A 12656-nucleotide genomic window follows, 5' to 3' on the forward strand; every position below is an offset into this window, starting at 1 on the left:
TTTGGAAGAAATTTTACTTGTTTACCAACGACCAAAGCAAGAAGGTGTTGTAGACTATACGGTGAAAACCAATGTGCTCTAAAGAAAGAAGATTACCACGAAAAGCTTGCCTTAGCAAATCAAACCAAGTGCTTTTATATACATGTATATATATATCCCGTATCAAGTAACGTAACTCGACCGCATACGGGCACCTACTATGCCTTTAATAACTGGGATAAGATATACAAATATTTATATATCTAGTCCAATCTAACGGTATCGGTATTAGAAAACTTATTACTTAAGAGTCCATATACGATTTGAAATCGGAAATCACTGATGTAATGAGCATTTTCCCAAAAATATTGTTCATTTTGTCGATTGCCATGTCCTATGCCAATTTGATATTGTAATTTTTACTCGGAATCATGAGCTCTTGAGCTCCTTCGATGCTTGTTGGAGAAAGTGTCCTAAAATTACGAATACTTTCGTACCGTCCATTACGTTACCTTAATGTAAAATGAAGTATAAAAAGGCGGAACAAAATAGAAGGACAAACTTCAGATATCTATTTTCTATTAGAACCCAAAAAGCTTGTGATATTGAGTAAACATATCAGAATTCGTAGAGGACACCGCAATCATTAAAATGCTCCAACTTAATGATAAATGTCCTATTATTAGGTCATTACCTATGAAATTGGCGTTTTGTATGGAGAACTTTAACGAAATTCGATTTTTCCACAATGAATTTTGCGCATTATTTTGTGATGGCATTTTCAAACCAAACGAATTTTTGCCAGTAATCTGAGACATTTTTAAGGCACGTTTTCTATCTCATATTTTTTTTAATCTGTCCCGTCAGAAAAATATAAGTCATTTAAATACTCGAGCCGGCAGCACATTAAAAGAGCTGTTTTCAGGGCGGTATTCTGAACACATAAAACAATAAAAGAAGCAAATAATTGTAGTAAAATCGTTGTTATGAAGCACACTAATGAAATTAAAAAATACTTCGAAGTTACTATTAAAATAAATAAACTATGACATGACTAATACTTATGAACAAAAACGCCAATTTCATAGGTAATGACCCAATATTAAAAAAATGCACTGTCTGCCATTTTTAAGGTAGTCTAAATTATGTTGTTTCATAAACATACTTTTGGTAATTAAACGTTACATTTAGTGTCCAAAAAGAAAGCTTTTTTGTCATTTGGTTGTTTTATATAAGGTTGATTGTTGGATATCCGTTACCTATTTGTTTTCATCAGACTTGCTGATAAAACTCGGTATTTCACGCATGTTTAGCGAAAATAATATCTCTTTTTATTCCCTAGGGAGGCAAGGGAGTATTTTCTTTGTAATTTGGTTATTTTATGTAAGGTTGTTATTGTTGGATATTGATTAGTGTATGTTTTGTCATAAACACACTTTCTAATAAAGCGTGGTATTTAAACGCAGGACATTAGCGATAGTAATATATGCTTTAACTCCCTATAGAGTAATTTTCGTCATTTAGTTGTTTTATATAAGGTTGTTATTGGTTATATTTATATGTTTTCCACTTCCTGATAAAGCGTGGTATTTCAGGCCGATTTAGCGAGAGCAATATCCCATTTTATTCCTTAGGGAGTATTTGAGAGAAAAACATACATGTAAAGTAAATAATTAAACATTATTTTTTATTAAAACCAATAGAAGTTCATTCATTCCATCCGCATTTAAATAACCTTCCCTTGAATGAACCTTAAGCTTGAATTTAACCTAAATCCTGATATCGTTGAAGTAGAATAAAGGTTGAGCGAAATCGACACAACATCGTATACGGGCGTTTAAGTAACTATAATCGCCAGGACATCATGAATTCTATATAAATTCCAGAAAAAAAAAACATTTTAATTGCCGAGTAACGAAACCAAATTGGCTAAATATATTTAGTTGAGATGTATGAATGATTATGAAGGCTATATATTATACACATACCCCTTTGGGCTTAGCAGCATGTGTAGGGGTCCCGCTCCCGCTAGCCATGGGCGACGCGTCGCCCTCCTTCTCACAGCTGGAGTCACTGGACGGGCTGTCATGCGACACTGGCTTGTACGGAGGGATGGTCTTCACGTTCCCGCCCTTTTTCTGCACAGTCAACCATTTCGGTTCTAACTTATCCCGAATGAAAATGTAGTCTAACTTGCGCGCGGAATTATAATAAACGGATCGTACCTCAACACCAGGTTTTACGCTACTTGCTACTATTAATACGATACTACTATCGGTAATAATGTAGTGCGTGTCCAAGCATCGTAAACAGGATAAATAGTCGCTTAACATTGATATGAAGAGCGTAGGTATTGGTTAGTTGAGTTTGGTTAGGCGGTCTAGTTTTTCGTTTATAATCTGGTTTCCCGTTGTATTAGTACAAACATGTAGCTTTGCGATGATGGTGACATCATAATTAGGATACGAAGTGTGCGGTGGCCGGTTATGTGATTTACAGTATGTATACATATGAGTCTTCAAGGTCTTGTAATATACATATCTTTCCACTTTACATTCAAGTAGTTAACTTTGGATCGGAAATATTATATCCGTACTCTTTCTTTTAGTAATTCATTTCGCCTTATTTGCGCAAATACGGCCTGGCAAGTCTGCATCGTTGTTGCTTTTTTATGGAAGATGAGAATCAATACGAATTTTCAGGAAAATAAGGCAATATGAATTGCCAGCATCATAGTTATATGATGATGAACATAGGTATATAGGCCACGTTCAGGAAAGTATAGCCAGCAGCAGTAAATGGTAAATATAATTTTGGATCACATATATTATGCTGCTAACTGTACATTGCAATAACACGGTTGCTGAATACTAACCAGTTTACTGTAATGATGTTGGCAGTAGCCACAATATTTGACGTTGTCCAAGTAGTTGCCGGCCTCCTCGCAGAGTAGGCCCAGGCTCTGAGCGCAAGTCACGTGGAACTGCTGTTTGCACCCTACCAAATACACCATGTTTTGAATTTTAGTGCCTTCAGAATGAAAGGGAACAAATAGATTATTATTTGTTTCCTATCATTCTGAAGGCAATTATACAGTTCTGCCTTTCTACATTAAGATGTAGGACTGTATAATTTAGGTCTTGTTAACATCCCAAATGACTGAATGAATGAATAAATGTCTGCTTACCAGATTTGTTACACTGCATACATGCACCAGCAGTAGCTCTATGAGTTTTTCCAGATTCTTGACAAATATAGCAATTCTGAAATTAAAAAAAATCGACAAGAGTACAGAACATACAAAATCAAGATCAGGAATGAATTAGATGCAAAAGCACGACGATGCCAGTCATAACTACCTTATTGTATCTCTCGGGCGGAATCAGTCTTAAAACAATTGGCTCCATAGACGTGACATTGCCGAAGCGGACCTCGGGTATATAAAGTGCACAGACAACATGCGCCCAGCCTCCCGTATCGGCTCGTTTGAGAGCACCAGATTTAGAGGGGCACAGCTCACATCGCTAAAACACAAAAGTATCGTTACTGTTATCATATCACACTATTGTTATCACTTATTCATAACTATCAGTTTGTTATTTACCACTTTCCCTTTGGTTTCTGGACTCTCGCATTTTCTACAGTACCATGGGCCAGTTGGCACTGTCACTATACCGTAGCACGCTAGAAAATAAAACTTTTCACATGTAGACTTTACAAAGGAACCTAACAAAAACCTTTTATGTCACACTTTGGAGTATCGAGAAACAATGTATAATCATTTATTGTATAATATTAATATTACATGTCAATTATTTACAAAAAGTATTGAATAAAAATAAGAAATAAAAATCATTAGAAATTTATAATCGAATAACAAATAATAATAGATGAAATAATATAATCAATTATAATATACTCTAGGTGGGAGAATCAACTTTTTAGCGTCACTCGTTGCCATGGTTACGATTAGTTGTCCAGGGGACAAAAGTTCTTTGAAATACTGATTTTATGGTCCTTAAATGTATCAAACTTGCGTTTTTGTGGTCGTTATAACCAATGTCCATAATGGGCCCCCTACTAAGCATGTTAATAGAACGGCATACAACGTTTCTTCAAACAAACTGTGCCACTGTTGTCCCTTGGACAACGGGACAGGATAACAAAACAAAAAAAGTTTATTGACCCACGTATGTAACTCATAATTTAAGCCTTCAAAAATTCGTCGATGCTATAAAATGTGTGCTCGATAAGCCAAATTTTTAATTTGTTCTTAAAACAAGCTAGAGAAGGAGCCGAGTTGATTGACATTGGCAACTTGTTAAACACAGTAGGGCACATAACGTGAGTTATTTTTTCCAATCTCGCGAGTCGTCGCTTTATCGGCAACAGCCTGTTCGGGTGTCGAAGCAGGCGAGCCAAATCAGCGCGTTTTGGAAACTGGGACACATTTTTATAAGCATACGTGGCAATCTGCAATATTATTACAGACGGCAAGGTCAAAATACCAAGATACTTGAAGTGGGGCCTTACGGAGGTATCTTGAGACAGCTGCATCACCGCGCGTACGGCTCTTTTTTGGAGTCGGAACGCGCGTTGTCAGTCCGGGGCGCGCCCCCACAGCTCTATTATTTGGTTATTTAAAGTTTTATATGAAAGAATGAAACTCAGCCTTCCTTTTAATTGGACGTATGAATGTGTATCAAAACTAGTAGAGTTCTTAAAATTGGGTGTTGATATGAATTTCCACATTCATGATAGCTACCACAGACCCAATGAGGTTTTAGCTTGCCTGTGCCCCTTAATACAACTATTAAATTGATTTTTTTTTATAAAATCCCTACTGACGCTACTACCTACTCCTATGCTACGCTATAAGAAAAACAAACCGGACAAGTGCAAGTTCTTTTTACTCGCGCACCGAAGGTTCCGTACAAACATTGAATTATCTCGTGGAACTGTAAAGGCGAAAGACTTTTGAACAGAACCTATACTAAGTGCTAGTACCTATACTAAGTATACTTGTGTACAGTGCCATCTATTGGCATATTGTCTAACTAATTTGCGCGATGTAATGCACGTATGTTAGTTTTTCGAGGATAATTACCTAATTCTGTATCATGTAAAGCGATTTCAAAAAAAAATTTTTTTGTTTGAAATAAGGTGTATTTCATGTAATCTCATAGAAATTGCAGGTGTAATAATAAGCACACGTAAAGCTGCTTAGATTGCAAACTGAATCCGGAAAGGTTATTGTTAATTAAAAAATGTTACCAAGATAGAGGTCAGACTATATTAACACAAATTTAATTTTTCCAGGTTGTTCGACCGATACTGTCGTGGTTAATTTTGTGTTCCACTCATATGTGGTTTGTTTCGATACACTTTACCACTTTGGAAGTGTCTCTCGCGCAAACTATTCAGTTTAGAAAAAAATGATATTAGAAACCTCAATATCATTTTTGAAGACCTATCCATAGATACCCCACACGTATGGATTGGATGAAATTAAAATACTTATTTTAATGAGGCCTCTATATTACCGCATATTTAGTGACCAGTATTCATTTTTTTACGAGTTTATACCTAAGATATTCCCCTCCAAACATTACATATTTTTCAGTTTCGCACGAAATGCATAGATTTAGACAAACAAAGTTGATAACTCGTGGGATTTTTTCCCAGTAGTTAGCACTGACAAAAGGTGGGAAAAAAAATCCCAGTAGTTACCATTGTACCAATATTGTAATTATCGAATATCGTCTAGAATATCGTTCCGTGAAGTTCCTTAAAAAAGAAGGATATATTGAACTAGGTTAGGTTAGGTTAGTAGGTAAAGTGGTAAAGTGTACATAAAAAAAATAGGTTAGATGCTGTGGTTTCCACCATCAAAGAATGGAGTAGCAATTTCATTTAGAACGGGAGTCTATTAATAACGAACCACGCTCCGGCCGACATGTTGATGCACTCACCGAGGACTGCGTCAAGTTAGTGGAAGAGGAAGTCCTGAGTGATCGAAGACGTAAGACCAAAGAAATAGCGGCAAGAACGGCGGGGGCTTTCGAAAACTTCAATTCTTAGGATTCTTTATGAACAAAGTTAGTGTTAAGTGCTCGGGAGGCCAAGCTACCATATTCCGGGACTGTCATGGAATACTGATGATGGACATAACTCACGTAGTCATACCACGGCTGGGCTTTAGCTACTACGCTACCGATATAGAACAATTACGAGAGGCGTTCAAGCAAAAACGTCAGGGAGTACTGTACTTAGCAGAGGTGTGGAGGCTCCACGTCAATGCGCCCGTTCACTGCTTGCTTCATGCATGGTTGAATTACCAAGGCTACTGTTGCAAACTGTGGCGTCGAGGAAATTCGCCACCCACCGTGTTCCGACCTGGCCCCTACTGACTACTACATATTTGTTATCGAAACTTAAGACAGACAAGGGGTAGAAGATTTTCTTCAGATGATGAAGTGACCCATGCGATTTACGCCCATTTTCAGGACAAACCTTCAGAGTACTTTTATCAGGGGATATAAATGATAATTTACAGATCTGAAGTGTGTTAAAATAGAGGGGACTATATCTAATTTCAGGGGAGAAGGTAATAATGTTTACTCTCCGACGGCCAAACTGACACTGGCGGGGTTGCGACGCAAGCATTACCAGTATTATGACATCGTGTCTAGTGCAAACGCTCATACATAGCCTTTGCTGGTCTGTGGTAGCTACATATTAGATAATATGAGGTAACAATGAAATAGTAGACATTTTCGCAAAATCAGATACAACTTTGTTTCTATTCAGGCACAATAATCAAATATGGGGTGAGCCCTATAAAATTGTAGCAAATGTCTTTAATTAACACTAAAAGCATATTAATCTCATGAAAAAAGTAAAATAATCTCTATGAAGTAAATATTTGAAGTCTGGTTCAGGTATACCTAGTACCTAGTAGTGGTAGGTAGGGTCAGGGGACAAAAGGAAAAGAGGATGCCCAGATTCATACGGACTCTGGCCTAAAAACCAATAATGACAAGCCATATGTCATTTTGAAATCTTAAATCGCTGTGTGAAACAAGTTATGGCAAAATAAAAACATCCCCTCAATAAGAATTTTTTACTGATATATATGCCGTGCTAAGACCAACTTAAACCCTATGGTTTAAGTTAGTCTTAGCACGGCACTCTTTCAGCCGCCGCCTCACGTGGACAGATTTCTGACGAATCGACTAGGGAACCAGACGTTACTCTTCTGGAATCCGGTAGGAGAGATTTCTCGGACCGGATGATGAGAGACGACGTCAAGGAACCAAAGTCGATTCAGCGGAAAGTTGTCCTACGTGGGTAGGCTCGGAGGAAGCGGGCCATGAAAACGACCCATTTATCCCTTCCCCCTTTATACCCCCAATCTTCCTAATAAACCTTACCTAGACCAACCCTCCCAACCCCCTCCCCGTCTTGATCCTCTTATCCATATCCCCCCTTTCCTGGAGGAGACAACCTCGACCCCAATAACCCTAAAATCTAAGGTGTGATTCATCGTGCCGATGGATGCGTGGCTGAGAGGGTGCTCAGTGGCGAACGATAGGCCACGGGTACCGGGCGAAACCCGTTGTATATAGCTCTACGCAAGCGGGGCTCTGCGTGGAATGGACCTTTTATATCCCTAGCTACTCGTGGGAATGGCCACAATAACTAATAAAAATCTAAATAAAAAACAAATAATAAACAAACGACCTCCTTAGATGAGACGGCACATGCTGAAGCACTAATGAGGGCGAAACAGATAGGGAGTGCCATGGCCGTGGAGGAGCCATCGAAGCTGGAACGGCCACTGAAAGCCTGGGTACCTACCGGAGCCCCAGCCCAGGTGGCTGAACCGGAGACGAAGGAGCCTTCGACAGCTGGGCCCTCTAAAGACAAACCGATGACAGCTGAGAGTGGGACACCTGTTGAACCCTCGAAGCAGGTCATAGATCCCGGCTGGGAGATCAGGTGCAAACCAAGAGGGATGCCTGCTCAGACCGAAGTAGACGCACCACTGCGGAAGCTTTCGCAGAGGAAGAGGCAGCGGCTCCAAAAGCAAAGAGAAGCAGATAGCCATTCCTCTGAGAACAAGCAGGAGGTTGACACCCCGAAGGGACAGGGCGTGGGAGCGACAACCACTGCAAAACAAACCCAGGCAAAGAAACCAGAAGGGAAAGCCAAGAGGGCACGCCTGGATGAAACCATATCCCCCAGAAGCGACCATAAAAAGCAACGAACTGACGCCTCCTCGGGGACTAAGGAACATAAAAAACAAAAACATGACACAAAATCATTGACAGTAAGAAAACCTTCATTGTCTAAAGCGATATAGGAACTTAGTATCAAAAAAGGTACATAGTAAAGTTTCAAATCATTAAACATTTTTATGCAGCGATAACTTTTTTCACAAAGATTTGGGATTACCTGCCATAGTAAAAGTTTTAGAACTTTGAATAAGCTATCCAGTGACATATCGCTTGACCAATAGGTCAATAGGCCAATCTGACCACCCTCCTTTAATCACGTTAGACGCGTTAATGACATTAAATATGTGGTTTAGGTATGTATTTTAGTATTTTACCACAACACAGCTTTTTTAGAAAAATCTTAGTGAATTTAGCTTTAAGTTTGTTCATATTTATGGCATGCAAGCACGTTATTACTTAGTTTGCCAGACCGTCTAGCATGAGTTGATTTTTACCGCGCGAATCCATACTTGAAGTCGCGCTAAATGACGCTAAAAGTCGCGCGCGAGCACGCAACTCATGCTACCAGGTACGTTTCCTACACAGATATATATATAAACACCCTGTACATATACATATGTATATAATTGAGTTAGTCTTCTGTACCTTGGTGAACTGCAACTGTGCATCCGTTCCCGTCGCAGTAGACCAGCGGGTTGTCCGGCCAACCTCGCTCGTCCGAGCACACACAGCATCCTCCTACCATCTCCTTCATATTGAACTCCGCATTATTATTTCAAAACCTGCAAGAAGTTCATAACTGCTGGTAACACTGCACTTTCCTATTTAACATATTTTACAAATGACTTAATAAGAGGAATAGCATGTTGAAATGAGAACAAGAGCTAAAAAGTCACAAATGATTAATTAATAGGCAGGTCCACACAGCGCGCTTTTTCTCGCCTGAGCACACTGCCTCGGCCGAGGCACGTCTACACTGGCCGGTTTGTGCGTGAGGAAATTGCCTCGCGCGTATGCTCGCGCTGTATGGACCCGCCTAATGGCATACAACTTAAAATAAACAATGTTTCTTGGAGGAAGAATGATGACTATTCTAAAGTCAGGAATAACTGGTTCAAAAAAATGTTTAGTCTGAATTAGCACTTAGTGTCTTGCCAGTGGACAAAAAAAGGACTTAAAAGACCATTATGCTTGCTGGAACATTATAAGCATGTTAAGACCTTTTTCTTTCACTACCAAATTATTCATAGGAAAGACACCCCTTTTTGAAACATTCGTGAGCCAACAGGATGTTTGTCTAATTAAATCACAAAATAATAAGAATTATTTTTGAAGATAATCAGCACTTAGGTAAGTTATTTATTGTAATACTAATAGATGAGACTCATTAAATCAATAATTTGACACCCATGCATTGATTTATAAACTATTTATTTTATTTACCTATTACCTATTACTGTAATAATCCAACTTTTATAATGTAATGAGCAAACATTTCGTAATTATCATAAAAATCATATAGGGACCGTGCGCGTTGGAGGGTCTGCCATCTTGTGGTCCGAATCGGAACCATAAACAGGCACATTTACACGTCAAGTGTTTTCTTGTGCATAGTAGGTTCTGCCATCTTGTGGGCTACATCGGAACAAAAACCATCACATTTACGCCTCGCGCCAAAAATCTGACGGCTCCTGTGCTGCCTCCTATAGTTCATGCACGCTCCCTATAGGACCTTGTTTCTACTTCATGAGATGAAAATTCCTTTCATAATGCCCTATTTTTATACCCTTTGACCTTAAATGTGCTTAAAACTTGGGGGGTTATACATGGCATCTAGAAACTATTTTAGAAATAATTTACTTATTAGACTTGAATTAGACATACCTACATAAAACTTAAAGGGGCAAAATATAATACTCAACACTTTCACTGCCAATGTTTAAGCATATGTTAAAGTTTAATTTGTAACTGAAGAATATGGCCTTAGCAGAATCATTGCCAGTGAGTGTGTTAATGCATATTTATACTTTCAAAACTAGAAAGTGTAACACTGAACATGCAGATACACTAATGACTTTAAATATCAGATTATGGAATCCAAATGCATTGTATGAACCGATCAGAGTCAGTGACATTCATTAGTAAATCTAATCAAATTCCATAAATTACTAAATAGTCAAAGTAAGATGCCTATACACTTCATCATATTTGTACAAATAAAATAAATGTACAAAAAAAAACAGCTATGCATATCTGTATATGCATAGCTGTTTTTTTTTTCTAAAGAAAGAGATGAAACAATGCTTATAAATGAATGAAAAGTGGGAAATCTCATTGTCTTGGATGAGACTCACAACACTTGCAACTCTGGTGACAGACCATGATTTTTCCACTTTTTGTTTATTTCTAAGCATTGTGGTATAGTTTACAAATGTTTATTACTAAAAACAAAATTATTTTTTGAAAGAAATGCAACAATAATTTTTGAACAAATATTGTGAAGTAGGTAAGATAAGATAAGAACCATGAATTATTCCGGATGACTTCTGTTTATGAATGAAAAAACAATGACATGAAATACAGTCACCTCAAATTGCATTTAACTCATCTGTATATTCTTGTTGGTTTGGTAGTGACCCTGTCTATAAGTAACAGTGTTGTTCCTAAAAATATACATATATTGGCTGATATGAGTACTTTCAACAAGTGTAGGTTATTGGCTATACACAGCTGCTGTGGCTTACTTAGTATAGGTAATCCTAAGGAGACTATTGTCTTGAGATAGATTTGAAGCATTTGATAATAAGCATTAGTGACCATAGTTACCTAGTACTCAGAATATAAGCTTTGCTAAGCATTGACAACTCAAGCAACGAATGCAACTAGTTGAGAGTTGCATTGTGGCATTAGACTGCATGATTGGCTCGAATTCGTGTGCGTGACACCGCTGTACTGGCCCCATTCTTATTGCCCGTAAGCCCCGTCCTTAGATATATGTCAATGGTGCTAAGTTGATCTTTCAGTACACATCTTTAATGTTTATTTACAGTAGTTTTTTTGTATTTTATATTTAAATAACATAACGATATAATTATAGCACCGGAAATCTGTACAGTATAGAAGTTAGTTAAAAATATTTAGTGTTAGTATTCTTATAAAATTTACACTTAGACGAATTAGACAACTCCTCTGGAGAATGTAACTCCTCTGGAGTTGCAGGCGTACATAGGCTACGGAGATTGCTTACCATCAGGCGGGCCGTATGCTTGTTTGCCACCGACGTAGTATACAAAAAAAACATTACGCGATGACAATACCCTGATATAATTTATCGAAATAGGTTATTCGATATGTCGATAGATTGACGACAAATTTGATATTTTAGCATTAAATAATATTCAAGTGACATTTCACGAGCTCCATAACCAACAAGAAAAAACCGTACGTCGAGCTAATACAATTTGAAGTCAGATGGAGACCTATGTTATGAACACTAATGATATGATATACAGCTCCCATCTGATAGTTGCATATTTACCACAAGATTATTTATCCGTTCATGGTCGCAGAATATCAATATCCCGGTAATAACTCATTCATTCATCTTTACTTTTGATTATTGACAAGCGAATTCACCTCACCTGCTCCTAGCAATAATGATAAAATGAAGTCATAATGACACACAATCTAAACACATACACTAATGTTTTCTGGACGCTGAATAATAAATGATTACATTTACTACTTTTAAGCAGTAATTAAGATTAGATGCTCTACACTCGCAGCCATTAATCCAAGCAAAGCGAAGTAGCATAGGTAAAAAAGTGCATTTTGTTTTGGATGCACACCACAGATAACCATCAAACTTCGCGATTAAGTAGACTCATGATCTTCTTCGCGTTGTCCTGGCTTTTTGCCCCGGCTCATACGAGCCTGGGGCCGTCTTGGCAAGTAATCTCAAGAATTCGTGTTGGCTTTTTTTTTTACGAAATCTATTGCCAACTGATCTTCCAACTGAAAGGGGAAACTAGGCCTTATTGGGATTAGTCCGGTTTGCTCACGATGTTTTCCTTCATCGAAAAGCGTAGAGTCGCAGTCGTGTTTAATAATAAAAATAATAATAAAGCCATTTATTCCATATTTCGCATATATACATCTAAATTTTGTTAGTTGGTTGTAGTAGAAAGAGAAAAAAAAAGTACATAAATTAATTTGTTAGTCTTAATGCTAATGAAATATGGACCCCTTCTGGGTAAAGGCCTCCTCCATCCTCTTCCATGCCGCAGTCGTGTTTAAGTAGACTCAATTATTCATTAAAGGTTAAAAGTGACGATTTGCGAATTTTCTAACTATAGTCTGTCAAGCAAAGTCTGTCAGTAGCAATGTAAAGCAAACTGAAGTATGGCAACACTCACAGAGCAGTATTGCGCTAAGAAA

At 37.9% G+C, this 12656-nt stretch overlaps 1 protein-coding gene across 11 annotated transcripts in view; it reads right to left on the bottom strand.

Moving 5' to 3' along the window:
• LOC133526851 (protein AF-10-like) overlaps positions 1 to 12182 on the bottom strand; it is a 96843-nt gene extending 84661 nt beyond the window's left edge. For 5 of the 11 annotated variants that reach the window (XM_061863755.1, XM_061863738.1, XM_061863747.1 and 2 more), the window contains exons 1-7: positions 11861 to 12046; positions 8865 to 9001; positions 3584 to 3663; positions 3339 to 3503; positions 3167 to 3242; positions 2855 to 2976; positions 1968 to 2117 (exon numbers count right to left, since the gene is read on the bottom strand). In XM_061863755.1, coding sequence (XP_061719739.1) covers positions 1968 to 2117; positions 2855 to 2976; positions 3167 to 3242; positions 3339 to 3503; positions 3584 to 3663; positions 8865 to 8973 — 702 coding nt within the window. In that variant the 5' untranslated portion in view covers positions 8974 to 9001; positions 11861 to 12046. The other 6 variants (XM_061863698.1, XM_061863681.1, XM_061863713.1 and 3 more) reach the window with 6 other exon arrangements.
• Between the last annotated feature and the right edge of the window lie 474 nt (positions 12183 to 12656).

Source organism: Cydia pomonella, chromosome 1 (genome assembly GCF_033807575.1).
Source record: "Cydia pomonella isolate Wapato2018A chromosome 1, ilCydPomo1, whole genome shotgun sequence".
Classification (NCBI taxonomy): Eukaryota; Metazoa; Arthropoda; class Insecta; order Lepidoptera; family Tortricidae; genus Cydia; species Cydia pomonella.